This window comes from Colletotrichum navitas, assembly GCF_030913465.1.
Source record: "Colletotrichum navitas strain CBS 125086 chromosome Unknown LY79scaffold_1, whole genome shotgun sequence".
Classification (NCBI taxonomy): domain Eukaryota; kingdom Fungi; phylum Ascomycota; class Sordariomycetes; order Glomerellales; family Glomerellaceae; genus Colletotrichum; species Colletotrichum navitas.
In genome coordinates this window covers 145,481-172,225 of record NW_026850547.1, presented here as the reverse complement: position 1 = coordinate 172,225, position 26,745 = coordinate 145,481, and the positions used below count along the sequence as shown (strand labels likewise).

At 53.6% G+C, this 26,745-nt stretch overlaps 8 protein-coding genes across 8 annotated transcripts; 4 read left to right on the top strand and 4 right to left on the bottom strand.

Annotated features, from left to right (window-relative positions):
* Positions 1-5: 5 nt before the first annotated feature.
* On the bottom strand, positions 6-3,292 carry LY79DRAFT_532143 (peptidase family M1). Its single transcript, XM_060556278.1, has 3 exons — positions 3,002-3,292; positions 621-2,916; positions 6-560 (listed from the first exon to the last, which is right to left on the bottom strand). Exons 1-3 carry the CDS (start codon positions 3,082-3,084, stop codon positions 102-104), a joined length of 2,838 nt encoding a protein of 945 aa, XP_060420465.1. The 5' UTR covers positions 3,085-3,292; the 3' UTR covers positions 6-101.
* A 2,472-nt stretch (positions 3,293-5,764) lies between these two features.
* LY79DRAFT_574408 (phosphopyruvate hydratase) lies at positions 5,765-7,316 on the top strand (the record flags this gene model as incomplete). The annotated part of the gene is made up of 5 exons (XM_060559591.1): positions 5,765-5,888; positions 5,954-6,207; positions 6,263-6,354; positions 6,408-6,458; positions 6,521-7,316. The coding sequence occupies 5 exons, from the start codon at positions 5,765-5,767 to the stop codon at positions 7,314-7,316; spliced, it is 1,317 nt and encodes a 438-aa protein (XP_060420464.1).
* A 1,686-nt stretch (positions 7,317-9,002) lies between these two features.
* On the top strand, positions 9,003-11,509 carry LY79DRAFT_503185 (nonselective cation channel; the record flags this gene model as incomplete). The annotated part of the gene is made up of 6 exons (XM_060553380.1): positions 9,003-9,291; positions 9,421-9,757; positions 9,812-10,126; positions 10,179-10,496; positions 10,551-10,614; positions 10,676-11,509. The coding sequence occupies 6 exons, from the start codon at positions 9,003-9,005 to the stop codon at positions 11,507-11,509; spliced, it is 2,157 nt and encodes a 718-aa protein (XP_060420463.1).
* Positions 11,510-13,534: 2,025 nt separating this feature from the next.
* On the top strand, positions 13,535-16,192 carry LY79DRAFT_664374 (glycosyl hydrolase family 67 middle domain-containing protein; the record flags this gene model as incomplete). Its single annotated transcript, XM_060562876.1, has 3 exons — positions 13,535-14,077; positions 14,137-15,254; positions 15,313-16,192. The coding sequence occupies 3 exons, from the start codon at positions 13,535-13,537 to the stop codon at positions 16,190-16,192; spliced, it is 2,541 nt and encodes an 846-aa protein (XP_060420462.1).
* A 493-nt stretch (positions 16,193-16,685) lies between these two features.
* Positions 16,686-17,462, top strand: LY79DRAFT_503722 (methyltransferase domain-containing protein; the record flags this gene model as incomplete). Its single annotated transcript, XM_060553429.1, has 1 exon — positions 16,686-17,462. One exon carries the CDS (start codon positions 16,686-16,688, stop codon positions 17,460-17,462), a length of 777 nt encoding a protein of 258 aa, XP_060420461.1.
* Positions 17,463-17,915: 453 nt separating this feature from the next.
* Positions 17,916-18,509, bottom strand: LY79DRAFT_585631 (uncharacterized protein; the record flags this gene model as incomplete). Its single annotated transcript, XM_060560519.1, has 3 exons — positions 17,916-18,226; positions 18,327-18,376; positions 18,496-18,509. 3 exons carry the CDS (start codon positions 18,507-18,509, stop codon positions 17,916-17,918), a joined length of 375 nt encoding a protein of 124 aa, XP_060420460.1.
* Positions 18,510-18,915: 406 nt separating this feature from the next.
* On the bottom strand, positions 18,916-21,003 carry LY79DRAFT_585630 (uncharacterized protein; the record flags this gene model as incomplete). Its single annotated transcript, XM_060560518.1, has 4 exons — positions 18,916-20,142; positions 20,194-20,436; positions 20,529-20,659; positions 20,709-21,003. 4 exons carry the CDS (start codon positions 21,001-21,003, stop codon positions 18,916-18,918), a joined length of 1,896 nt encoding a protein of 631 aa, XP_060420459.1.
* A 1,479-nt stretch (positions 21,004-22,482) lies between these two features.
* LY79DRAFT_664371 (RNA polymerase Rpb2) lies at positions 22,483-26,225 on the bottom strand (the record flags this gene model as incomplete). The annotated part of the gene is made up of 2 exons (XM_060562875.1): positions 22,483-25,692; positions 25,758-26,225. 2 exons carry the CDS (start codon positions 26,223-26,225, stop codon positions 22,483-22,485), a joined length of 3,678 nt encoding a protein of 1,225 aa, XP_060420458.1.
* Between the last annotated feature and the right edge of the window lie 520 nt (positions 26,226-26,745).

Below are 26,745 nucleotides of genomic sequence, written 5' to 3'. Positions count from 1 at the left end.
GGATAACGGGAGACAACTGAAGACTCGTGTTGTTTATCAATTGAAGCAATATGTCTATTTTAACCGGGTTTCTAACCCTAGTGGGATGTCAAAGACATGGCTTAGAGGCCTAGCCACTTGCGTAGGTCCTCCGTGTCACGGGAAGTCCATGCAATCTTGGCCTTGATGGAGTCGGTAGACTGTGAGAGCGCTCTGACGAAACCCTTCTTATCCTTCCCGGCGAAGAACTTCTCAAGCTGATCCAACTGCTCTTGCTTTGTGAGTCCGCTCGTGCAGTAACTGACAATGCTTCCGATCATGGAAGACTGAGCAGGGAACTTGGTATAGATATCGTCCCATTTGGTCTGCAACCAGTCGAACAGGGCCTCGATGCCATCCTTGGTTGAACGCAGACTGCCAATTGGGATATAAATATCCTGGTCGCGAACCTCGCCATTCAGCAGAAGATCCAAAGTACGCTGTCTTAACTTAGGGTCGCGGGCTTGGCCCAGAGTACGCAGCGCGCTGTTGCGCTCGTCGGCTGTCTCGGCGGTCTTGTAGTATTTGAGTACGGCATCGTACTAAAGTCGTGGTTAGCAAAAAAACCCCTCTCGAGAGCCAGAACCTCGGTATCAACGTACCTCCTTCTCGCCACCAAATTTGAGGACAATCGAAAAGACAGAGCTCCTAATATTGGGGTGGATCGCCGTCTTGTCCCCAGCGACAAATTTCTCAAACATCCCCTTCGCCGCAGCGACGACTTTCTCGTCGCCAGACATACCAGCTGCACTAAATGTGAGGGCCTTGTATTGTTGTTCAACGTGACCATCCTTGCTGGAGAACTCCCAGCCAAGCTTGTGGGCGATGCCACTAACGATGTTCCGTTGAAACTCGGTCAACTTCTCGACGATGGCATCATCCTCAATCCAAGCCATCTTGATCGAGCCCAAACGGGTCAAAATCTGGTCCCACACAAGATACTCGGCTTCGCCCGCATTGCTAAGAGCCTTGAACAGGCTCAGAGAGGATGAGGTCTTCTGGTAGCCCGAAGTTGCAAGAGCTGATGTGTCAGCCACGATACCAACTCTGTCCTGGACGGAGAGCATCCCAGCGGCGTTTCCGAGCTTCTCAAGTCGGTCAATGGCGTACTTGGTCCGGTAAAACCCGGTAGAGTCGGCATTGATCTTGAAGAACTCGGCATCGTCAATCTCGAATTTGGCATCACGCGTCGTGAGCATGAGATCCTTGTTGATACCGCTCTTCGTACGAACGTTCAGGGAGATGGGATAAAGAACCTTGTCTTCCTCAGGCTTGACGTCCCCCGTCGTCAAGAAGCGGTGCTGCTCCACGCTGATCGACTTGCCGGACTCTGTGACGGAGACGACCGGATATCCAACGTTCTGAGTCCAGATGTTCATGATAGACCCGACATCCTTGCCGCTAGCCTCGCTTAACGCTTGCCACAGGTCATTTGTAGTGGCGTTGCCCCAAGCATGACGCTTGAGGTATTTCCGGACGCCCTCCATGAAGACTTCCTCTCCGAGGTACGCGGAGATCATATGTACGACACATGAACCCTTGGCATAGCTGATGCTATCGAATATTTCGTTGATCTCTTCAGCCTTGTGCACGGGAACCTCGATAGGGTGACTGCTTCTCAGACCGTCGAGGCCCAAAGCCGCCTGAAGGTCCTCACGAACGAAAGATTCCCTGAGCTTCCATTCAGGAAAGAAAGCGTTCATAGAGTACCGAGAAGCAAACTCGGCGAAACCTTCGTTGAGCCAGAGGGCGTGCCACCAGTCCGGAGAGACAATGTTTCCAAACCACTGATGAGCGATCTCATGGGTAATAACCGTCGAGACTCGCTCCTTGGCCGCGGCACCGCTGGTTTTGTCGTCAAACAAGACCTCGACAGTACGATAGGTAACTAGACCCCAATTCTCCATAGCACCAGCGGCGAAATCGGGAATAGCGACTTGATCGAGCTTAGGCAAGGGGTAGGGGAGACCAAAGGCCTTCTCGTAGAACTCCAAAGCCTTGACGGCGATGTCCAAGGCGTACCGACCTCTCTCGATATCCTCAGAAGGCGGGGCGTAGACTCGAATGGGCACTCTGAAGTCGTTCGTCTCGATGTAGTTGAGCTCTCCGACGATGAACGCCACAAGGTACGTCGACATGACGGGTGACTTGTTGAACCGGACGGCCTTCTTTCCAGAAGGCAGCTCCTTCTCTTCAGCCACATCCATGTTGGAAAGGCAGGTCAAGGCCTTATCAGCGATGAGAGTAACAGTGAACTCCGCCTTGAGAGCCGGCTCGTCGAAGCAGGGGAACGCTCTGCGGGCATCGGTGGGTTCCATCTGACTGGTGGCCATGATGCCCTTGGTGCCATCCGGCTTATTGTAGTATGAGCGGTAGAAACCGGCCATTTTGTCGTTCAATTCACCCACAAACTTGATCTCAAGAGTGCCCTTTTCGCCCTTGATCAATTTATCCTTGAAGTCGAAACTGTGGACCTGCTTCGGCTCATCGTAGGTGATGACGGGATCGTTAAGGCTCTTTTGCTGGCCGGCAGCCGACAGAGACAATGAGGCATGCTTGATCTCGATCTCATGGGTGTTCAGGGAAATCGTGCTGGAGTCCTCAGCAACTTCGAAGTCAATCTTAATCAAACCGTCGAACTTGAGCGTCTCGAAGTTGGGCTCGAGAGTGAGATCATAGTGGCGCGGGACAACGTTGGTAGGCAGCAGTTCGCGCGGGTAGTTTAGCGTGCCGCCGCCAGCGGCTTCTCCGTGTTTGCACATGTTTCTTTTGAAGGAGCAGTGTCGTGTAGCAGCGATGCGCTGGGGGTTCTGTATTCGGATGTTTCGTCGGGGAGGGGTAGCTCGGGGCGCAGAGGTCTGGGTTGCGAAGACGTTGTATTTTCGTAATTGGTAAGGACTGGGATATTTGGTCAGCCATGGATCTCCGTCTTCAAGAAAAACTGGGAAGCAGCTGTTGTGTCGGGGCGACGGATAACACGTACATGCGCGCAACAGGTCTCCTTGCTGGGTTGATGATGCGTGAGGTCAGGTCGACCGTACGTTTTGTAGCGAAACGGAAAGCCATTGAAGGAGGGGGCGGGGGGGCAAAGCCACAAGGGAACGAAAGCGGTCAGTCTGCGTCTAGGCGCCCAGCTGTTGTTGCTACGCGCTATGCACGTCTAAGGAAGGCAACGCAGGCGCGGGGTCCAGTGGTAGGTATTAGGTATCAGTAAGGGCAAGGCAAGGTACTCTGTTTGTACTGAGGGGGCTTCCGGTTCAAAGCAATGCTCCAGTCTCAGCATTGCAAGGCCGCCGACGCAGGCCGTGCAGGCCGCCGAGACGGAGAAAAACTCTCTCCACATCTTCTGCCTCAGGTCACCGTCTTTCGCTATCCTGTCACCGTCCACGCTGTGCCACCGGGCCCACGCCAAGCCATTTCTACCCGAACCGGCCCACTGCCGTCCCGTGCGTTTCTCAAGCCGCCTACCTACATACCTACCTAGTTGCCAGACGGCCGGCCCAAGACCGTATGAACGGATTATCTACGGAAGCTGAGACAGTTCACCTTAGATCCGTTGTGGCCACTATCGTTACACCGAAGCTCCCGAGAGTGTAGTATAGTATAAGGGCTCAAAGCAAATGCGAATGTTTCCACTTCTACCGCACTATACATAGAAGGTACCTAGGCTTCTCGTACTTATCTGCACGCACAACTAAGAGGATGAGCTTCCGGAGCTCCGAGCTTTCTGTCCAATCACTGATATCCTTGACCGAAGCACCAGACAATTGGCGATCAGTACTTGTTGAGCTTGGCATCGAAGGCGCCCATCATATTAAGTGCTTTACGTTTCAATTCTCCAGTGTAGAAGAAGCACAAGAAGCATAGCATCTGCTTTTCTCACTTCGCAGGGCATTCTGAGGGAAAGTACCCAGGTCGTTACCAGCCAACATTACTCCGAGCCTCAAGAGAAGTAGGTCGGATCGTCAAACCATGCTTCTTGCAGTGAAATCGCCCAAATCCAATTCCCCCTCCAAAACAGAGGAAGCTGAAACTAACGACTGCGGGCATAATTGGAGAATTTGCAGGCCAGAAGATGGAACAGATGATTCGACATCCTATCTGGTTGATCAAGGAACTCGATAGGTGAGTCCCCGAAAACTCGGGCAAAAGCGGACAGAGATGCGGAAGTGGGAATCTTCAGCTAGAACTGGCCGGCCGACTGGCTCTCAAGCTCCAAGCTCAGAGCCGGTGCCTGGGACCACAAGACACGTCATTTGCACCGAGCCCCGGAGCAAGAGCTACATGGCGCTCTATTACATACAGAATGACTTACCAGCCTTAATTCTACCCCGGCTTTGCTGGACGGGGTGACGGGGTCGGGATCCATGATCGGGAAGAACCGCATTAGCACCTGGCTATTCCGAGTAACATCCTCGGGATAATCCATGACAGGCTGCTTCTCCCATACCTCTAGTGGGGTAAGAATGTCATTCTCTGATCTCAATTGCCAATGAGCAGTTCGTTGTTGAACCGGGGTGCAGGGGAAAAAACATTCTTCAAGATCGGGACGCCGGGACTTGTAGATTGTCGAGGACGCACTTTGACGCATTTAGCCCAGCCAGAGTCCACTCGAACCCGTCAACGGACAATGGTTGGAGAGTCGTTGTGTGGAAGCAGGCCGGTGTGGCTGGCCAATCACATTATGATATGACCTAAATAAAAAGCAGACAGCCAAGACATGGCAACGGCGTTTGTTTTGCCCAGGGCCGAGGGTTTCGACCTGAATCACACGGGGGAGAGTCAAAAGTCTCGGACTCGGGGGCTGGGAGTACGGAAATAGAAGAGCGGCCCAATGAAGAGAGGCAACGACAGAAACGTGTGTCTGAATTTAACCCAGGGTCGCAAGGGCAGTATTTTCATTGCTCGGTTTGTTGAGAAGCGGTGGCCCTCACCAAGACCAAGACCGCGGGACATAGCTCGTCCAGCTTTTGTCGTGGATGAGGCGGTGCTAAGACAAGTACTTTGAAACGAAGCTGTTTTGTGATATTCTTAGCTTGTTTGGAGGTTGGCATCCATGTAGCGCTCTAACAGGGCAGATGCCCCGCCTCACCTCGAGAAAGAGCGATTGGATGGCGCCTCTGGATGTCTACCCCACCAAAAGATTGGAAGGTGCGAGCAACAACAGGCGCACCGGGGCACCTAACTTAAGTAACAAGTGGCTACCTATGATACTACCTCAGCTAGGTACCTCACGGTCCTCACCTCGGGTGGGGTTAGGCAAGGGAAAGGACCCCTCCAAAACACATACTCCCACCGTCTGGCCTTGTCTTTTTCCCCCTCCTCGTCTGTCACCGTCACTTCTCCTCCCATCATTCTAACCTCGATTTCCAACACGCAGACAATTGCTGAGGACATCTCTTGATTCCATCATCTAAAATTCAAAAGTAAGTCGTTTACATCATACGGTTCTCCACTGCAACTGGCCATGGGCTGCCAGGGCAGCTGGGAGCTCTGGAAGCTTGCGCGGGAATCACCCCACCATGCCATCCCACCTTGAGGCAATTCTTTCTGTCCGGTCAAGGAGCGAGTCCTCGCAAGCTTACCTAGCAATTTCCCCCAATCGGACCTATCACATTGTTGACTCACCCAATTATCCCTCTTCTTGCCTTCTGCCAATATAAAGTCTTCTCCTCCCCCCCACGACCTTCACTGACATTTTCTCCCTTCCTCTGTTAGGAACAACTCCATCATACAACGAGACATCATGGCCATCACCAAGATCCACGCTCGCTACGTTTACGACTCTCGTGGCAACCCCACCGTCGAGGTTGACGTTGTCACCGAGACTGGCCTTCACCGCGCCATTGTCCCCTCCGGTGCCTCCACTGGTACGTCGTCCTAACCCCGTCAAGAGATGACAAGTAACACAAGGCTGATGATGTCCACACCATAGGCCAGCACGAGGCTTGCGAGCTCCGCGATGGCGACAAGTCCAAGTGGGGTGGCAAGGGTGTCACCAAGGCTGTCGAGAACGTCAACTCCGTTATTGCTCCTGCCCTGATCAAGGAGAACCTTGACGTCAAGGACCAGACCAAGGTCGACAAGTTCCTCATCGACCTCGATGGTACCCCCAACAAGACCAAGCTCGGAGCCAACGCCATTCTGGGTGTCAGTTTGGCCGTCGCCAAGGCCGGTGCTGCTGAGAAGGTTAGCCCCCCGTGAGATACATTATTCGAGTTCCTCTCAAGCTGACCGCCCCTAGGGTGTTCCCCTCTACGCCCACGTCTCCGACTTGGCCGGCACCAAGAAGCCCTACGTCCTGCCCGTACCCTTCATGAACGTCCTCAACGGAGGGTGAGCATGTCCCGCGCCCGTTCCCGATAAGACATACTGACATGGGCCTACAGTTCCCACGCTGGTGGCCGCCTTGCTTTCCAGGAGTTCATGATCGTTCCTTCGTAAGTTGTTTTCGTTTTGAGCTGCACTGCAGGCTTCGTCACGTCGACTAACACTTGTCCAGTGCCGCTCCCTCCTTCTCCGAGGCCCTCCGCCAGGGTGCTGAGGTCTACCAGGCCCTGAAGGGCCTGGCCAAGAAGCGGTATGGTCAGTCCGCCGGCAACGTCGGCGACGAGGGTGGTGTTGCCCCCGATATCCAGACTGCCGAGGAGGCCCTTGAGCTCATCACCGACGCCATTGAGCAGGCTGGCTACACCGGCAAGATGAACATCGCCATGGACGTTGCCTCCAGCGAGTTCTACAAGGAGGACGCCAAGAAGTACGACCTCGACTTCAAGAACCCCGACAGCGACCCCACCAAGTGGATTACCTACGAGCAGCTTGCTCAGCAGTACTCGGACCTCTGCAAGAAGTACCCCATTGTCTCCATTGAAGACCCCTTCGCCGAAGACGACTGGGAGGCCTGGAGTTACTTCTACAAGTCCCAGGACATCCAGATCGTTGGTGATGACTTGACCGTCACCAACCCCCTGCGCATCAAGAAGGCCATTGAGCTGAAGGCTGCTAACGCCCTGCTCCTTAAGGTCAACCAGATCGGTACCCTTACCGAGTCTATCCAGGCCGCCAAGGACTCATACGCCGACGGCTGGGGCGTCATGGTCTCTCACCGCTCCGGTGAGACGGAGGACGTTACCATCTCGGACATTGTCGTCGGTATCCGGGCTGGCCAGATCAAGACTGGTGCCCCGGCTCGTTCCGAGCGTCTTGCCAAGCTCAACCAGATCCTCCGCATCGAGGAGGAGCTTGGCGAGAACGCCATCTACGCCGGTGACAACTTCCGCAAGTCTGTCAACCTGTAGAGTGAATTAGCCATTATGACGAGATGGTGCAAAAAATCCTGCGCCCAACAGTATCTTTAGGGACGCTCAAAGTGGACTGAGGACGCAAAGACTGATGAGACACGCATGGCGTAAAGAAAAGACGCAACGGATGGATGAATGGAGGCATCGATGATGAAACTCGTAGCTTACCCCATACCTGACCTAAAATGAAAGAAGAATAAGAATTTTCCACGGCTAAGATTTGCGTACAAGCGGCAAGCAAGTAAGTGATACTGAACGGTGGTGGGTTGACGAGCCAGCCTGCCTGTTGGGCCGGTCCATGCTCCCGCTCCGGCGTTTCTCTCGTTCACCGCAAGATGACAGGAGGACTGTTCGGACACTACTAGTAGGGAGGTAATGGACGACACTGCGCGTGGCTGTGCCTCAGCGGCGGCTCGCGCATGCTAAAAGTGGGACCGATGTGAGGCACAGTGGATGAAGCCAGTTAAGGTAGGTAGGCAGGTAGTGATGGCGGCCACCAACTCAGCTCTGTCTGATAAAAATGCTGAGTTCGCTAATTGCAAGGTCTGCCATGCTCTTTTCTCCTTGGCTGAAGAAAATTGCTGCATAGAGCAGCCTAAATCGATGGCTTTCTCTTGTGGCAGGATATATGATTGGATGACCCAACCACCGAGAGGGAGACCCTGGACACAGGGTACGAAGTAGGGTTCTGCATCGCCGCTGTAGTGTACGCCGCATTCTGGGTAACCTAAGTTTTGCACAGCTCAGGCAGGACAGGACAGTCCGAACACAACAGGGATTTGCGTGGCGTCCATGTCGTCATTTATGAAAGTCCAGACCAGACAAAACAAAACGAGAGTCCATCGATTTCGATGATTGAAAGCCAGTTCTGTCGCCAGACTCCCGAACCAATACCCCCGCTTCCCTTTCCCTTTCCCTCACTACCTACCTTTGCTCCAATTATCCGTCGTGCCGTTACCAAACAGACAGCCTCGACGTCCAGCGTGTCGTCGCGCGTCGCTGCTACTGCTGCCGCTGCCGGCATCCTCGATTCAAGCAGCACATGCATTCCACATGATTTCACAGATACCCTTGGGCATATTACCTTACCCCACCCCAGACCACCTAGTTGGGCTTGGAACTTGCTTGCATTATACCACAGACGGCCTTCTTATTTAGCGTCCCTTCACGACGTGGAGCCCAAACGCCCCCTGTCCCGCTTGATCCACGTCCATCCTGTCCTATCTACGAATATCTGTATCAACTTTACTCTCTTCCACAAACTCTCTTCTCTTTCTCTGTCGCTCTATTTCCTTCTTCCCAGGCAGCGACACGCACCTGGTCTCGCCGTGACCCTACCGCAGATCCCTCCAAGAAACTGGACATCTGACATTGCTGTTTCATGCGCATTTGTTAACATCCCTCCTTGGTTATCTAGCAACCCCGGATTGTGGCCAGCGTGGGGGCACCCCTTTCCTAGTTCACTCCCGACGACTTTGGTCTCACCTGGTCTTGTCACAAACACCTTCATCTCTTGTCAAACTCCCTTCGGCCCAAACATTACGTACAAAATCACCTCTATCCGCACATCAACTGCCTTAGCTGGCCGCAGGCCTTAGCTTTGGTCACATACCGCATCACGCCCCCCCCCTGCATAACTATCCTATCTTAGCTCCACAACTGGCATAGCAACAAGGCTGCACTATGTCGGAACACAGCCGGCGGACGCACCTCCAGCTCCCGGAAGAACGACCGCTCCTGCAACAGAACCGCCCTAGCCACAGCTCCGACATTCAAGTCCCGCTCTACGGCTGCATGCCCAACCCTCACAGCCATTTGCCAGTCTACACAAACATCCACCGCATCCGACGAGATATCACCTCCATTGTCGAAGATCACCTGAGTTTGGAGCAGCTGCGTGATGTGAGAATCAACATCGCTGTGGTCCGCCCGCTTGTTGACAAGTTGTATGACCTCGACGATATATCTATCGGTATGTGCAGACTTACCTCTCCGAATCAACTACATCCTGTGCCTCACAGAAGTCAAGATCAGCACCGCAGTTGCAAGTGGCGGTGGGGACGCTGTGGTGGAAGTGCTCACACTGACCCTCGCTTGCTAGTTTATTGCTTGCTCGTCAATCGTGCTCAATTTCTGTATGAACAGTCTCACATGAACAACCGGCAAAATGTCAACTACAGTCGTGCAGCACTTTGTGAGCTGGTGGCAACACGTATCCTAAGACGCTTCAGCGAAGACAATGAAGGGCCCGATGGCTTGGTGCTCCTCGCACACATTCTGGTTGCCGGCTTTGAGCCCTTTCAGATGGCCCCAGCCGGTATTCGCGAGGCGGCGTCAACGGAGAGCTATAGGAGCTACAACCGCATGCTTCCCTCGCTCGAGATTGCCATCTTGACTGAGAGCAAATACTTCCTCAGTGCCACCCCCTGCCAGAAAGTGTAGGTATCTCTCTTCCAGACAAAAGTTTTGAGGAAGTGCTGAACAGCCTCCAGTGTAGACGCCATTTACAAAGGCCGTATTGTTTACACCCCTTCCAGCTTCATGGATATCATTCCGGATCACTACAAGCTTAAACCCATATCGCTTTATAACCCCCGCGAGGGCCCTCTGCTTGACCAGTACCGGCTTCTTGTACCCCGTACGCGGAACGTTCTAGAGGTTTTCCAGTTCTTGATTCTACTCGCTCTTTATCTCTTCGTTATGGCCGAACGCAAACCAGAAACATTTACTGTTCTGGAAGGCTGCTTCGCCATATATGCCTTTGGTTGGTCTCTTGACCAGTTTGCGACAATTTTGGAGCATGGGTGGTATGAGCACCAATACCTCGTTCAAAAATGCCAGTGGAGCTGACTTTTATAGGCACGTGTACACTCAAAACCTGTGGTCTTTCCTTGATGTAGGCTTCATCGGCATATATGTCGTCTATGCGGTTCTCCGCATACATGGTGCGCGTGTTGGTGAGCTTGTCCCTAAGCAACAGGCACTTGACGTACTCGCAGTGGGTGCATCAGTATTGGTCCCGCGGTTGGCCTTTAACTTGTTATCGGACAACCTCGTGTTCCTCTCACTGCGCTCCATGATGTCGGACTTCGTTCTCCTGACGTTCTTGTCGGCATGGTGCTTTGGCGGGTTTCTCCTGTCTCTCCTATGGCTTGGCGAAGGCACCCACCCTCCAGTGTAAGGCCGTCCTGGAAGAAACCTGCAACCCAAGATTACTGACAGAAGTCATAGTACTATCAGTAAGTGGATGCTGTGGATATGGTTCGGTCTTGACGGAACAGGAATCAATGAATCGGTAAGCTGCGTATCAGTGAACTGTCAAGTATGGTCCTCCTAACTCTAATGAACTCTTGCAGGTTATGTTCCACCCAATCTTAGGCCCTGTACTGATGGTAGCTTTCGCCTTCTTGGGCAACACTTTGTTCCTCACCATCCTTGTATCGATGCTGTCCAATACCTTCAGCACCATTGTTAAGAACGCAACTGCTGAAATCCAATTCCGCAAGGCCGTCTTGACACTGGAGGGGGTAAAGGGCGATGCAATCTTCGCATACCCACCTCCCTTCAACATTCTGGCCGTGTTCGTTCTCATCCCTCTCAAATTCATCTTTACTCCGCGGTGGTTCCATAAGATACATGTAGCGAGCGTCAGGCTGGTCAACCTTCCGCTTCTACTCATCATCGCCGTGGCCGAACGCAGACTTCTTTGGCCGCCGCCGCAGCCAGAAAAGCCAAAGTCGGATGGTCTGACCTTGTACCCGAGGGTCAAGCAGTGGTTCTGGGAAAAGTGGCGTATAACAGCCCATCGCGACATCAGGGCCGTGTTTGACCTGCCGCCACCCGAGTCCGTAGAGGAGGAGATTGCAGTGGACGACGAGCTCACCCACCACCTGATCCGGCGGCAATTCACAAGGACCATTACGGACGCCACGATGCGGAAAAAGTCACCTCATAGGAGAGATTCTATGTTCCCGGGTGTCTCGTCCAAGTTGCGCGGGTCTTTTACAGGTAGCGAGGATATGCATGACGTTGGCAGCAGGCTTGAGGCGCTCGAACTGACGACGCAGAGGATTGAAAATCTCTTGGCACGATTGGTGGAATCAGGGGACTACTCTGACAACAACTTTGGCACCGGAGGGAGCGGCACTCTTCGTGATGGCGACATGTCTTTGACTCAGTCACCGAAATAGCGTGTCAACTTGACTTTGCGTAGGTGTGTTGATTTAGGTTCTGGGCTGAGATTTGGCACCCTGCACTGTCGATACGCTTAGAAAACATTCATGGAACAGCAATACGGCACGGTACCTGATGAGCGGCGCTGGCAGCGGCGTGAGTTTGTGTATGGGTTTTGTGACACTCGGCCAGGCCAAAATCGAATTAGAACCTTGTCACTTCCACTCACCCCCTCCTCGCCTTTCCCTGCACAACCAAATCGAGCCGGCAACCGAAGAGTTTATTTCCTTCAAAATAAAAATAAAAAAGCCTTTGACTCGTACGCCGAATTCAGCAACAAGCAAGAAAAATGTGCGAGGTCTTCATCTACCAACACGTCAAGTGTAAATGCATCTGGGGCCAAGTCGCTGTCCCCTGCGGTCCGGGTATGGGCTACACAACATGTGGACAATTTGGCAACGGCATTGCGAAGCAGCCCCTTCGGCTACAAAAGGCGGAACACCGTCCGTGTCCGACGCACGATTTATACGGGCTCTACGACCGCAACCAGATGCGGGTAATCAAGAAGATCACACACGGCGTCAAGTTTGGGACAGGGCCAAGCAAACAGGACGCCGGGATTGAAGTATCCTGCTGCGCCGTCATGTAAGGATGCAGCCATATTGTAAGTGGCGAAGGTGGGTGCCCCCACATGGGAAGCAGGCGGATGAATGAGAAAACCAACGGTTAATTAGCCAGGGCCAAGGCGCGATAACGATTCGCTGTTGAGAGATCAACAAATCAGGGTGTCTGGCGACAACCGGGCTGGAGAGGACTCCAATGATGGAGTCGATGGAGTTGATGATCGATCTATGGTTTGGTTTGGTTTGGAGCCTCGGGGTCGGGGTATGCCCAACCGAGGTCTACCTTGTGATGGAGCGCCAGTCCTGAGGTCTCTCAACTTCTCGAAACTCGAGTCTTACGCAATCCAAGGTTGTGCGGCATAGCAGAGAGTGGAATCACAAGCCCGAAGAAGTGATACACGAATCCCAGGATCCAACCATCTATGCACTGTGGACAGGAGGAAAGCGAGGGGAAGGGAGAAAAGACTAAGGTACCTACCTTCTTAGGTGCTTTCCGCAAGAATACTCGACCGAAGCCGAAGCTGTGTGAATGTCAATTCCGTCTCGTCTTTTCTTCTCGTGCTGCTCCGCACTGGCCACCAACTCTTTTCCCCGACTCACCCCACGTTTTCCTATTTTCCCCGTGCGGGGAAGTCTTGTCAATTGCCTTGTCTTTTTTTCTTCCCTTTCCCCGCCAATTTGTTTACATTGCCCGTTCTTGCCATTATCGCCCAAGCTCCCTGCACTAGGAGCTTTCTCATCAGGTGATTAGGCATGCACAGACAGACGGTCAGACAGTCAGCCAGTGTCACCTCTGTCTTGCTCTCTGCAATTGACCACAGCCGAGGTGCAAGCAAGCAATTCCCATTGCCCCCAGTTCGGCAGATTCTCTCCTCTTGCAGGAATTCGAGCTTCTCTCTCTCTCTCTCTCTCCTCCCGTTCCTGTATCCCTTCGCTAGTGCCAATTTCTCCGCACTGAGGCCGTTTAGACTCGGAATGAAGGGTCACAACCCCGATGGATCCCGTCTGGAGATACTTGCACGCAGATTGGGTTGGAGTCTAATCATCACTATGTGCCTGTGTGAAATCCGTACCGGTACTCTCACCACTCCCCACACCCGAGCCATGGCTGAATATGTCGAGCGCACTTTTAGCCTGAATGCGACGGCTCCATCGTTGCTACCAGCCCTCTGCCCTGAAGGCGTTCTCATGAGTGATCGTAGGATGGGAACCAACAAGGTCTAAGTCGTGGAAGAATTTCCCATTGCTGCGGCTTCCGCAGATCTGGGAACCACATCTGCCTTAGCGCTTGTGGTGAGGTGGTTTTCTTTTTAATAAGCCGTTTCCCTTCTGATCCTACCTTGAAGCGTGTTGAGAAGCAAGTGCTTCTGTAACTGGTTATTCTCGCCAGCAGCACCTCTTTCCGCCAGTAGCGAAATCATGTGGAAACTTCTTCTCATTGCGCCCCTCGGCCTTGTCATCGCCGAGGACGGCCTCGCAGGCTGGTTACGATATGCCAGGCTGCCCGACTGCAAGTCCGCCGGCGTCGCTAATTCCTTGCCCTCCACCATTGTCGGTATCAATGCTACTGAGAACGGCCCAATCTCATCTGCCTTGTCCGAGTTGACAAAGGGCTACCACGGCATTTTCGGCAAGGAGGTCTCGCTCGGCGAAGACCCTTGCGCGAACTCTTCCGTCGTCGTTGCCACTCTCGACGACTACATCGCAGCCTGTGGAAGTGAAGGAGTCGAGGCTGACCTAATTGAAGATGGCTTCTGGCTAAGTGTCAAGGATGGTGGTGTCAAGATCCTGGGTCAGAACGAGAGGGGCACTCTTTACGGCGCCTTCGAGTACCTAAGCTTGTTGGCGCAGGGAAACTTCACCGAAACTACCTACGCGACCAATCCTTCTGCTCCCGTCCGATGGGCAAACCAATGGGACAACATGGACGGCACGGGAACTCACGGCAGTATTGAGCGCGGTGTAAGTTACATCCTCTCCCTCGACATTCCTTTGATGGAACTTACGTCTGACTTGACTAGTACGGAGGTGTCTCCATCTTCTTCGAGAACCTCAAGGTCGTCACCGACATGACCCGCGTCTCTCAGTACGGCCGCTTGTTGGCTTCAGCTCGCATTAACGGAATCATCGTTAACAACGTCAACGCCAACCCCATTCTTCTCTCCCCGGATAACATGGATGGGCTGAAGAGGATCGCCGATGCTTTCCGTTCCTGGGGTGTCCAAGTCGGTATCTCACTCAATTTCGCCTCGCCCCAGACTTACGGTGGGCTCTCGACATTCGACCCCCTCGACGATACAGTCATTGCCTGGTGGGGCCGCATCACGGACGAGCTCTATGCTCGCATCCCTGACATGGCCGGTTACCTCGTCAAGGCCAACTCTGAGGGCCAGCCCGGCCCCCTGACTTACAACAGGACGCTGGCTGATGGCGCCAATCTCTTCGCCAGAGAGCTCAAGAACCACGGCTCCAAGAAGGGCATCGTCATGTTCAGAGCCTTCGTTTACGACCATCTCACCCTGAGCGAGTCTGACTGGCACGCTGACCGCGCCAACGCCCAGGTAGAATTCTTCAAGCACCTCGACGGCCAGTTCGATGACAACGTCATCGTTCAGATCAAGTATGGCGCCATCGACTTCCAAGTCAGGGAGCCCGTGTCACCCCTTTTCGCGAATCTCAAGGAGACCAGCATGGCTATTGAGCTGCAGATCTCTCAAGAGTATCTCGGCCAGCAGGACCATTTGGTCTACCTTCCTCCTCTCTGGAAGACGATCCTTGACTTTGACCTGCGGATTGACGGCCAGCCTTCTCCTGTCCGCGACATTCTGTCCGGCAAGCTCCTCGGCCGGCCTCTTGGTGGCTATGCTGGCGTCATCAACGTCGGCGCCAACTCGACCTGGCTCGGAAGCCATCTCGCTATGTCCAACCTCTACGCTTACGGCAGACTGGCGTGGAACCCCACAGATGATGTTGTCGCCATTGTTCAGGACTGGTCGCGTCTGACCTTTGGCCTCAACCGCGAGGTCGTCGACACTATCACCAGCATGTCCATGGAGAGCTGGCCCGCCTACGAGAATTACAGCGGTAACCTTGGCATCCAAACCCTAACCGACATTCTATACGCCCACTACGGTCCTAGGTAAACAATCCCCTTGTCCCCCCTCGTACGTCGTCCGCGAGACTGATTTCAAGCGTAGCCCGAGAAGCCAAGACGGCAACAGCTGGGGCCAGTGGACCCGCGCCGATGGTAACAGCATTGGCATGGACCGTACAGTGAAGAACGGCACGGGCAACGCTGGAATGTACCCTCCCGAGGTGGCGGCCATTTACGAGGAGATCGAGACGACCCCCGATGACCTCCTGTTGTGGTTCCACCACGTGCCCTATACGCACGTGCTGAAGAGCGGCAAAACCGTCATCCAGCACTTCTACGACGCGCATTACGAAGGATCGGCGACGGCCCAGACGTTCGTGCCGCAATGGGAGTCCCTCAAGGGTCTCATCGACGAGGAGCGCTATGAGCACGTGCTCTTCAAGCTGCAATATCAGGCCGGCCACTCGCTCGTCTGGCGTGACTCTATCAACAACTTTTACTGGAACATGTCGGGTATTCCCGACGAGGCTGGTCGCGTGGGCAACTACAAGTACCGGGTCGAGGCCGAGCACATGAACCTCGAGGGGTACAAGGTCGTCAACGTCGACCCCTTTGAGGCGGCGTCTGGGTACAAGGCCATCGTGACGACCTCCAACACGACGGCGGGAACAGCCTCGACGGTTGTCGGTTTCGAGACCGGCACGTACACGCTCGCCGTCAACTACTTTGATGTCATCCGTGGCAAGTGCTCGTACGTCGCTTACATCAACGACAAGGTCATCGGTCAGTGGAGGGGTAACAGTGAAGAGAAGCTAGGCCATTGGCCGTCCGAGTTCCTGGATGGGCACTCGGCCATCCGCATCAACTTTCCCGGTGTCAAGATCACCAAGGGCGACACTCTGAAGATTGTCGGAACGCCCGACGGTCCCGAGGTAGCGCCCTTGGACTATGTCAGTTTCTTGCCCAACGGCATCATTGACTAGGCTTGGCCATCTCTGTTGATGATGGTGATACATATCAAGCAAGTAACAATAGGTGTATAATTATTAAAATCTAATAATTGATGAACAGATGGTTTGCTGCTACCTCCGATATATGAATGGGGCTCCGTATGTGGCTGTGTGATGCGTGCCCGACCGTAACTTGGTATTGGGTGAGCTTGATCATGGTTGATGATGTTTGTTGGCAAACCCCACATTTCATCAGAATGCACGCCTCTGAGAATTCGAGTCTCACTCGCTTTTCAACCCTGTCAACTCCCAAGCATCAACCCTGAAACTCATAAGAAGGTAGACAGATTTGACTGCCGGCTCGTTGGTATAAGGTATAGCCCGCCCCCAGAGTATACCATTCAAGATACCACCCAGCGCGGGGGTGCACCAGGACTGGAAAGTCTCACCAAAACCGAGCACCCTCGCAAGTCAGTGCCCACTCGGATTGGACACGACAGAACTAACACTATTCTAGGTTCCGACCATGCTCCCCACGCCGGACACATCGCACGTCCCCTTCGAGCGGGTCTACGAGCCGGCAGAGGACTCTTACCTCCTCCTGGACACGCTCTCCGCCCCCTCCGAGACAGAGTTCCTCACCTCCCGCTTCGGCGCTTCGTCGCTGCCCACGCCAGCAGCGCCCCTCGTCGTCGAGATCGGCACCGGCTCCGGCGTCGTGATCGCCTTCATCGCTGCGCACGCCCGCACCCTCTTTGGCACCGCTCGCGTGCTCACCTTGGGCGTCGACCTCAACGGGTACGCCTGCAAGGCCACGGACTACACCGTCCTCCGCGCTCGCGCCGAGAACCCGACCACCTCCTCGCCGGCCTGGCTCGGTGCCGCCATGGGCAACCTCACGGCCCCGCTGAGGGAGCAGAGCGTTGACGTGCTGATCTTCAATCCGCCCTACGTTCCATCCCCCGAGCTTCCTGCACAGGCGTCTGCCGCGCTGGTCGCGAACGGCGAAAAGACGACATTTGACGAGGACTCGTATTTGCTTTCGCTGTCGTATGCCGGCGGGCGGGACGGGATGGAGACAACGGACCGGCTGATCGAGACGCTGCCAAGGGTGTTGTCGGAGAGGGGATGTGCCTACATCTTGTTGTGCACGCAGAACAGGCCGGAGGAGGTCAAGGCCCGAATCGAGGGCTTTGGGGCTGGGTGGAGGGTTGCCACGGTGGGGGAGAGCGGGAAGAAGGCTGGATGGGAGAAGTTGCAGATCATCAGGGTGTGGAGGGACGAAAGGCGGCACGATCCGTAAACTGGGAATGTGAATCTGGTTTGGGCTTCTCGTCTGGACTTCTTTTATTCGCGCGTATGCAAGATGCAGTTACCCTGAACAGGAGTGACATCCGTCGCCTCCACCGACTTGCTAGAGTTCTCTCTTTTATGCTCGAATTGATTTCTTGATTTCCCTACCTCCCCCTACCCAAACGCCTGAAGAGCATCCGGTTCGTCTTGATGCATAAGGTACTTTTTTTTGTGGTAACAAGTGGTAACAAGTGCAAGGCCCAAAAGTGATTGCGGGTTTCGTCGTATCTGAGGGGCCGCAATAATTTCCCCCTCCAGGTCATCTCCAGCCATCGGCCTTCTCGACTTTTCCCAGGCGTAATAACAGACTTCCTCGGCACCCGTCGAACCTCGGATGTGCCGATGCCAAACCCCCTCCCCGGGGGAAATGACGCATCCTGCTCGAAGGTAACCCCTGGCCAACTTAACCCCGTCCGCGACCGCGACCACGTCCGCCGCCCCTTCCCCTTCCCCTAGGACCGCCCCTGCCGCCGCGTGCGCCAGTGCCGCGGTCGGCCTCCTTGCGCGCCTTGTTCTTGGGCTTCGGCGCGTCGTCGATGAGCAGCGTGTCTAGCGGCAGCGAGTCGGGCAAGATAAAGTATCGGATGGTCGAGCCGCGGATGTTCATCGTGTCGAGAGAGACGGCGTCCTGACCCTTGGGCGTCATCTTGACCGTGCGTAGCGCCGTGTTCATTTGCGGCGAGACGGAGGTGATGGTGCCGTGGACGATGGTGCCTGTTTATTGCCAACGCTTTAGCTGATGCCTGAGTGACAGCATCTCTTGCACTACACTGCGTTGTTGATTGAAAAAAGAGATGGGGTATTGTTTGCTAACCATTCTTGAGCTCAATTGTCACAGTCTCGTTGGCGCACTTCATCAAAAATCTGGTTGTGGGAAATTCATGTCAGCTCCTCCTCTGGCCTCGATTACGTCGGGCTTGACAGCGAGAGAGCTCAGCACTCGCACCAAGTATGAAGGCAAGCGTGGGAAATGATTGACATACCTGACGAGCTTCATGTTGGCGGCGGCGGCGATGTCGATTCGTCGCGTGTGTCGTTCGTTGAGATGAGAAGTCGGCTGGATGCTAGATTGTCGCGATTCGGACGTAAACCTGACTGCCCCAAGGTCACAGAAGGCTGAAGCTTCGGAAAAGTTCCTATCCCGTATCTGGAAGTGGGACCGTGGCCTGGGGTGCAGACCTCTGCCACGCCAACCAGCATTACTCACGTGACCTTCTCTAGATGACTTATGGGCTTTCTCAAAGTTCCAATCTCGGATTACTTCTCTTGAACAACGGCAAACAGATGAACACATATCGAAAGTGTACCCCCCGACATCGGTGTCGCGGCGCATTACACATTAAAAGGCACATCTACGTCTGAGTAGGTACATGTATCAGGAAACCCGGGTTCCACTCTCTTCATTACCCAGCCATAATATGTTTGTACGGATGTCCTTGACCGCGATGCAACACAAACCTTTCCACCACGGCACCCCAACTTGGGAGCTCAGAATTGTTCCTTGCTGCTCTCACTTGTGAGCTCGCAACCTGAATGTGTAAACTTCCAATGGTGTTTACGGATTTCTCAACTCCATCCTCGCCGACCACACGAACTCGGAGGTGCTCCTCAAGGTAAGGCCCAGTGTCCTCAGGATCAAGTCCAGAGAGGGCTCCTGCTAACACCAGGTGCATCAAAGCGGACGTCAAAGGGACAGTCCCGGATATATGGCTACCCGAGTTCATGTTCTTCATCGCAAATACCGGCATTGATCCCACAAAATTTGGTGCAGCCGTCCAAGAATTGATGTCTTTGGGGGCATCGTCGAGGAAGAAATGAACAACAAAAGAGCCATTCAGAGCCCCATTTTTAACATGTATGTTGGCAACCCATTCGGTGTATATGTTATCTTCCGTAACCACTTTGCCAACGAGTTCTGGATTCGTCGACAAGTCCATGACATGGCTACTTGGGGTAGTCCTTTTCGGAGCCTGCGCAAGAGCGCTCTTATCCATCCCCGCGTTGGATCTTTCCCGCTCTTGGGCCAAATTCGAGGGGCTAGAAGACCCGTAAAGCCGGTTGATGATTTCTATGAGGCGCGCTTGGTCTTCGGCCAGATCATTCCCAGGACTAGAGCTGATCTCAGCGTACGAGTATCCGAAGGCCAAGATATCTCTTGCCATTTCCGAATTCCAGAAAGTGCCGTTTGTATCTGCGTGGAAGGGCTTAAGTTCCGTAAATGTATCCTGAACGTATCCTGGCGGCATTGTGAAGGAGTGTTCCATTGCGACTTGGGGAGATACCCATGACGTTGGATACAAGACTTGCCACATTGCAACGATTCTGTCTACCATCGTATGGTGGAGAAAGAAAACAGGGTCGAATGCCGAGTATTGAATATAGAAGAGATGGCCTCGGTTGCCAACCAGGACATGCATGGCATCGTGAAGCGACTCTATGGAGTCATATTGGGATTGGTTTGTTGCGATGCCCCAGTATTTGTTGCTGAAAGGTCCGTAGTCCTTGTAGTTCGACAAAAGTGTGTACAGTCGTTGTTGAAGCGCTGGCCTCGCATGCTCAATCGCGTGTGCAACGCTGTGATTGTCCGATGTCTCGAAGGGCGCTCTCATAGTCTGTGTCCAATGCGGAAACTTGTGCTGTCAGTAGATATGCTCGCACACTGACTGGGTGCCATGGCTTACGTCGCCTTGAGAAAAAACATCTGGATCAAGCGGCCGGAACTTGTAACTATACAGAGGGTTTGCAATGAACTGCCATCCTTTCGGACCGTTCACTTGGATCCCGGGTTCCTCGAATTCGGGCAAGTAAGTCGTTTCTCCCAGTGGCGGCGGCGTAGCCCAATCCCAGTACGGAATGCGAAAGTCGTCTGCAGCAGCTTGGTAGAAGACACGTTCGGTAGGGTCTGGGAACCATGAGGCAATCAGCTGGACGAGCTGGAAAAGAACTTGCTGTTGTGATGTTAGTAATTGTGACCTACATACGCAAACTCAATAACGAGAACAGGGTGATATCTGACCTCGTACAGGGCAAGATACGGACGATGCCATGATGGAAACAGAACAGACATGTGCGTGCAATAGCCTCTGTCCTCGCCCCCTGCCACACCTGGAACGCCATTCCAAGGGATAAAGGGAACACCATGAATACCTGCCAAAGATCAAAAGTGTGTCTACTTGCATTGAACCAAGATGCTTACCAGCAATTTGGTACCACGATAGCTCCTCGTCCTGGTCCGTGTACTGTAACATACTGGATGCAAGGAGGAACAGGTTCCATTTAAAGGGGTTCTGTTTCATCTGCCTGATCTCTTGCCGAACAGGAACGGTTCCGTTGACAGAGGGCAACTTGGCGACAATGATGGGTTGCTCCGCCTGGCGTTTGGATACCTTCCTTATGTCGAAGCCATAATCGTATGTCGGTGAATAGGGTGAGGCCAATACGATCGTGGCGACGACGAGTATGGACAGTAACAGGGCGATTCGAGACGCCATCACCATCCGCCCTCGACGGCAGCCAGCCAGTAGGGACGCAAAAGTGTGAGATTAAATGTCAAAGTCGGATGTAGTATTCAATCTTTGGGGGCGAGGGGAGTGAATAGAGATGGACCAAAGAGGGACGTAGCGTAAGGTAGGATGTTCAAGTCGACCGGAAGTCTTCTGTAGCAACACGAGTGCCGGGAGGGAGTCAGGTAGAATTAAGACAAGGAATTCTTTTGCTTTCAGTTCGAGATCAAGGAAGTTTTCTGGTCATAACTTCTGCAAAATCCGTCATTACAGGTGTGGCGGGAGGTAAAGACGTGGAAGCAAAGACGGCCGAGAGTGAGAGGGTGCTATAATTGGAAAAGAAACAGAAGCCGAGACCGAGAATATTTAAATGACCGACAAACAAAACAAAGAGCGCGAGGCACGCTGCATAGCCGTGATGATCTGACGTATGCGATAGGTGGGTGATTTATCCGCAGCTGCTTCCTCACCGAAGAAGTGAGTCTGTCTTCAGCTAAGAAGTAAGTCAGGAAGCGTCGAAGTGTTAAAAGTTACCAAGTAACAGGCAAGAGCAATGATGGGTCCCACATGTGTGGTAAGAAGACATGGGAAGGCACGGTTCCCGCCATCTGTGGTATACCTTCATAGCCAGGCATTGAGTCAATTCTCGCAGAAGGTGCATCTTGCTTAAGACAACTCAGCTGAGACTCTTTGAAGGGTACAAGCTATGGCGTTCACCAAAAAGACAGCGCAACGTCCCACACAAGAGTCAGGTGAGGGGATCTATCCATAAGGTAAGAGAGGCTACGTGGTAGCTTTAACTGGTCGTCAAGGAAGGGTTCAAACGGGGCAGGATCTCTTGTCTTAACGCCAAAAGTCTTGGCCTACTCTTCCCATCGAGTCCTCATCTCGGTGACACGCTGGCCTACCAGTGAAGGCAGATGCCGTCGTACTCAGAGTGTGTGGGGACCCGAAAACGAAATAACGCTCGCGACAAGTATCCTTGCTTGTCTGCATACTCCCGAAGAACCATGTTCCCCTCATGTATATCGCTGCCCGCATGTACGCTAGCATCACAGCACGCTGGGTTTCCAGGCTCAGGTCGTGACCGACACTTGAGCCCCATACATCACGGACAGCGACGTTGTTTGTACGACATAGACACGAATGTTTGCGAGACTCGGTCACTTGCACCACACAAACTCCCTCGTATCTGGTACAAACAGATGTCACGCTGCCTTGGCATCCATTCGTTCATGCTCGCACCGTATTGCTGTTTGCCAAACATCTCGGTCTTTTGGTCCCAGCTGTTGTTGACGAAACCAAGATCTGAGATGTATTGCGTACCATGGTTGGAAGATGTCGATGAGGTCCATCTAATCAAATCACGAAGCAGTCGTGTACTGAGCTTTGATCCATAATTGCATTGCCAATCGCCATTGAATTACCAGGTAGCCCCCCATCCTTTCTCTATCAAACGCCGTCCATCTAAGGTAATGATGACATGGGCTTCAGTGGGCCCTTGCGAGGTGCGTCGCGAGAGTCGACACGGTACTTCAGCTTGACACCCATAGCCGCTAGTTCCACATCCAGGAACTTGAGCGCACCTGGGACGACAACAACCGTGGTGTTCTCGCCTCCAACCCACTGGTTGCCCTGTCCATCCTCCCATATCTCGCCCTCCACCTTGGCGGCGCTCTCCGCATCGCCGGCGTCAATAGGGACTGCGCAATTTCTACAGCGAACTGTCGTGACCTGCTTCTTCTTACCAACGAAAGGCGAAACCGTCGGCTGGACCGAGAGGAACGAGCCGCAGCTTCGGCAGATCCAGGATCGTGTGTAATCAGAGCAGTTGAGCAGACGGTCCTGCAGCAGGAAGGCCGTGCCGTGAGCGAGCAGCGCGTCACGCTCCATCTCTCCCACACGAATACCACCACCACGCTTCCTGCCCTTGATAGGTTGGCCAGTAGTAGGGACGACTGGTCCCGTTGTTCGCACCTGGTACTTATCGTTGACCATGTGACGCAGACGCTGGTAGTAAACCACACCGACGTAGATGTCCGCTGCCAGTTCCTCTCCGGTAATACCAGAGTACATGGGTTCGTTACCGTGGTAGTTGTACCCAGCCTTCATCAGCTGATGACCGAAGTAGTCGGCAGCAGTGTTCTCCTCATTGAATTTGAATGGTGTCGAATCTTGGGCCAGCCCGTGAAGAGCACCTGCCTTTCCGGCAAGTGACTCGACGAACATACCGATGGTCATACGGGAGGGGAAAGCGTGCGGATTGATGATAACATCGGGCTGCATACCAGACTCGGAGAAAGGCATGTCGACGGCGGGCCACTTCTGGGAGGCAACACCCTTCTGTCCATGACGAGAAGAGAACTTGTCACCGATGACGGGTGATCGAGGAACTCTAAGCTTGATGGAGATCGTCTGGGCAGGTTCGTTACCCGTCTCATTGCCAATCACACGGACCTCCTCGACGAAAGCCGTCTCCGAATCCTTGTACTTCTCGTAATGCGTTTGGCCGTCGAGGTTGACCAACTTGCCGCTGTAGTCGGCTGACACTGTGTGCCATGCGCAGAGAACATCTCCCTCTTGAACTAGTCGGCCGACATAGGGCAGACCATCCTCGTCAAGCTGACCACGGTAGTGTCCCTTGACAAAGCCACCAGGGGCGAAACCAAACAGCTTGGAGATGTTCTTGACGGATCGAGTCCTTGACTCGTCCTTGAGAGTGATTTTCTTTGTCTTGTAAATGGTGCCGTGTCCGAATCCTCTTTCATGTGCTGACTTGTTCAGGATCATAGCGTCGTCCATGTCGTAACCGGTGTACGAAATGACCGCCACAACAGCGTTGAAGCCATTGGGGAAGTTGTCGAATCCGTAAGCGTTGTGCAAAGGCGATCGTACAACGGGAGTCTGACCACTCTGCAGCCGGTACATTTTGTTGTCCGTTCGGTATCGCAGAGCGGTTGCTGGTGTTCCCATAGTTTGCTTACCCATCTGACATTGGTACATGTTTCTCGGGGATTGGTTAAAGTCCGAGAACGGTGTCATGTTGGCAAGAATAGAAAGCATGTTCGTGGGCGTGAACTCCACGTGAGTAGACTCTCCAGACACAATCTCGTCTTCAACGACAGCGATGGACATGTAAGGCTGCTCATGAGGGCCAACGAAGTCCTCTTTGTCGAGGGGAAGATACTTGACGGGTCTGACCATACGCGCGGGCGCGGATGCCAGATAAATACCAGGATAAGAGCCGCCATTGGAAGGAGGAACGTATCCAACCTCAAGTTGCAAAGGCACACCATGAGTACCCTCAACCTTCCAGTAGCGGAGAGTGTCTGCAATTCTCAGAGACTCGCTGGGTGTGCAGAAGCCAACAATTCTGCCGTCAAGCATAATGACAACGCTCTCGTCTGTCGCGGCGGAAGATGTCTCAACTGCACCCAGCTCTGCGACAAGACCGGGAATCTTGGAGGCATCGACAGCTTCTGTCATGATTTTGCATTTGTGAGCTAAATGATTTAGTAAACCACAAGGAGCACCATCGGGGGTGTGTACAGGGCACATGAATCCCCAAGACTCGGGCAAAAGTTTTCTGACCGTCGTCGTCTTCAGCTCAGCGAAGAAGGCGCCTCTGTGAATCATTCGAAAGTGACTGAGGAAACGCAGAAAATTAAGCTTTTCCGCGACGACAGTGAACCCGGCGGTTTGTTGCAAGTCGAGACCAGAAGGACTTGTCAGATTACCCGTAGAAAGGAAGTATTCCAGTCCGTTCCCAAGGTTCTCGTTGGCGTGCCTGAAGATGTTGGCGGGGAACTCCTTGGCAAAGTCTTGTGATGTGAAAGGAGTGGTAGGGTGTTTCCTGGTCCATTCTCGCAGCGAAAGACGGACAGCAGTGGTCAGGAACTCCTCCAGGCGCTCCTTCAGGATCATACCATAGAGGAACCCACCCAGTAGGACCTCCTGGTTCTGCACGGCATCGGGATTGTCGACGGAACAGTCGCCAGCCACCAGAGCATACAGCTTCCTAATCATGAAAAGGAGCATCCGGAACTTGTCGTTGTCCTCCTTCTCGGTGACATTGATGTTGCCGAGGTGTACGAGGACAATTTTGCGCAAGAACTCGGTACCGACATCGTAGTTGGACATGGTCTCTGGCACACCCAGTACCACGCGGAACTTTTCGCCCAGGTAGGCCCTCGTCTCGGTCTTACTGTAAAGACCGTAGGATTTGTATGTTCGGAGGAGCAGCTCAACACGATCGGTCAAAAAGGTATTCTTGGACGATTTAGATCCAGAGAGACCAATGAGTCCTTCAAAGATTTCTCGGTCGTTTGTCTCCACCAGCGCCTTCAGAATCATCATGACTGGCACGAGGTACTCGTTCTTCCTCCAAGAGAAGCGGAAAGTCATGTTGCCGTCGCTCAAGTAGTGCAGGACGTTGGTCTGAGATGTCTCATCGGGTCTAACGGATCGGAGGATGATACCGTAGGGGGTATAGCCTTGGCCTCGGTTCTGAAAACTCGGTCGATTGATCGCCATGGGGAAGTTCCTGCGGTTGACTTGCAACATTCGAATGATTTTCTCGATACCGTTTACGATAAAGTAACCGCCCAGTTCCTCGGATTCTTCCTTTCTCTGCACCAATTGTGCTGGCGAGTTTCCCTCCAAGTGACATCTGTTGGACTGCGGACACACTGTTAGCACCGCATGCGCCGGCTTGAGTCACGGAACTTCATATCCTTGATTACCTTTACCATGATGGGCACTTGTCCAAGTTCACGAACGAACTCTTTAGGGTCGCCATCATTGATTCTATACTCAAAAGTGGCCGAGAGCCTGCCTCTGTACGTGCAGTGGCGCTCTCTGCATTCGGCGGGAAGGACTTCGCGATTCCTAGCGAACTTATTGGAGGGGGGAAGCTGGGACTTCTGGAGTGCCACACTCTTGATGCGAATAGACAGGCGGTTCTTGCCTTCGAGACCAGCCCTGTCGTCACCGTCGAGGTAGGTCTTGGTGCCAATGTCCTCTAGGCCTCGGGCGAGGAGGCTCTTGCCGTCGGTCCTGAACAAGGCATTGAAGGAATCAATGTGAGGGCTAACGGCCTCTTGCAGGGCAGGGTATGCCGTGTGATCCTTTGGGGGGTTGCGGAAGAGGTTCTCGCGGCGGAGAGTGTTGTACTGGTGATCCCACTCGGTGCTGGTCGCTGAAGGAGCCATGTTCGTTCGCTCGCTTGCCTACGACTAGAACAGTTAGCTAGGCGGCGAGATGTCAAGATTGAGTGCGACACCATACCGGAGGCTATGTCATGCAGGTGCAACCGTCGGATGGAAATCGGCTTTCTGTGCAAGACGAAGGCGACAGAGACGAGGTGAGCATGAACTTCTTCTCGCGACGCCGGAATTGCTGGACCGGAGAGAAGATGCGACGGTCTGGTCCCGGTGAAAACAAAAAAAATAATTATGGAGCGCAGAAGCGGAAAAAATTGTGACAGCCAATCATGGCGTGTCTTCGGTGAGGTAGCTTACCGTTATCAATACAGTGCGGGTATGGGAGTCTTATCGGCCTCGCGGGGCTCTCTTTCGAATAGGGTAGACGGGTCCCAGACTGCAACCCGGGAATTGGTCTCGGACGGGGGTTTCGATCCACCCTCCCGTCCTCCACTTCCATGCCTCGGGCAAGCCGTCGACCGCATCTCACCGGGGATTGGACAGCTTTCCACTAGCCATTAAGGCAAAC

Excerpts from the sequence above, each read along its gene's own strand:
- LY79DRAFT_532143 (XM_060556278.1), bottom strand. The coding sequence starts at position 3,084 with ATGGCTTTCCGTTTCGCTACAAAACGTACGGTCGACCTGACCTCACGC. Across the intron at positions 2,917-3,001 it reads AGGAGACCTGTTGCGCGCAT|TCCTTACCAATTACGAAAAT; the intron begins GTACGTGTTATC and ends CAAATATCCCAG. Across the intron at positions 561-620 it reads AATTTGGTGGCGAGAAGGAG|TACGATGCCGTACTCAAATA; the intron begins GTACGTTGATAC and ends CCACGACTTTAG.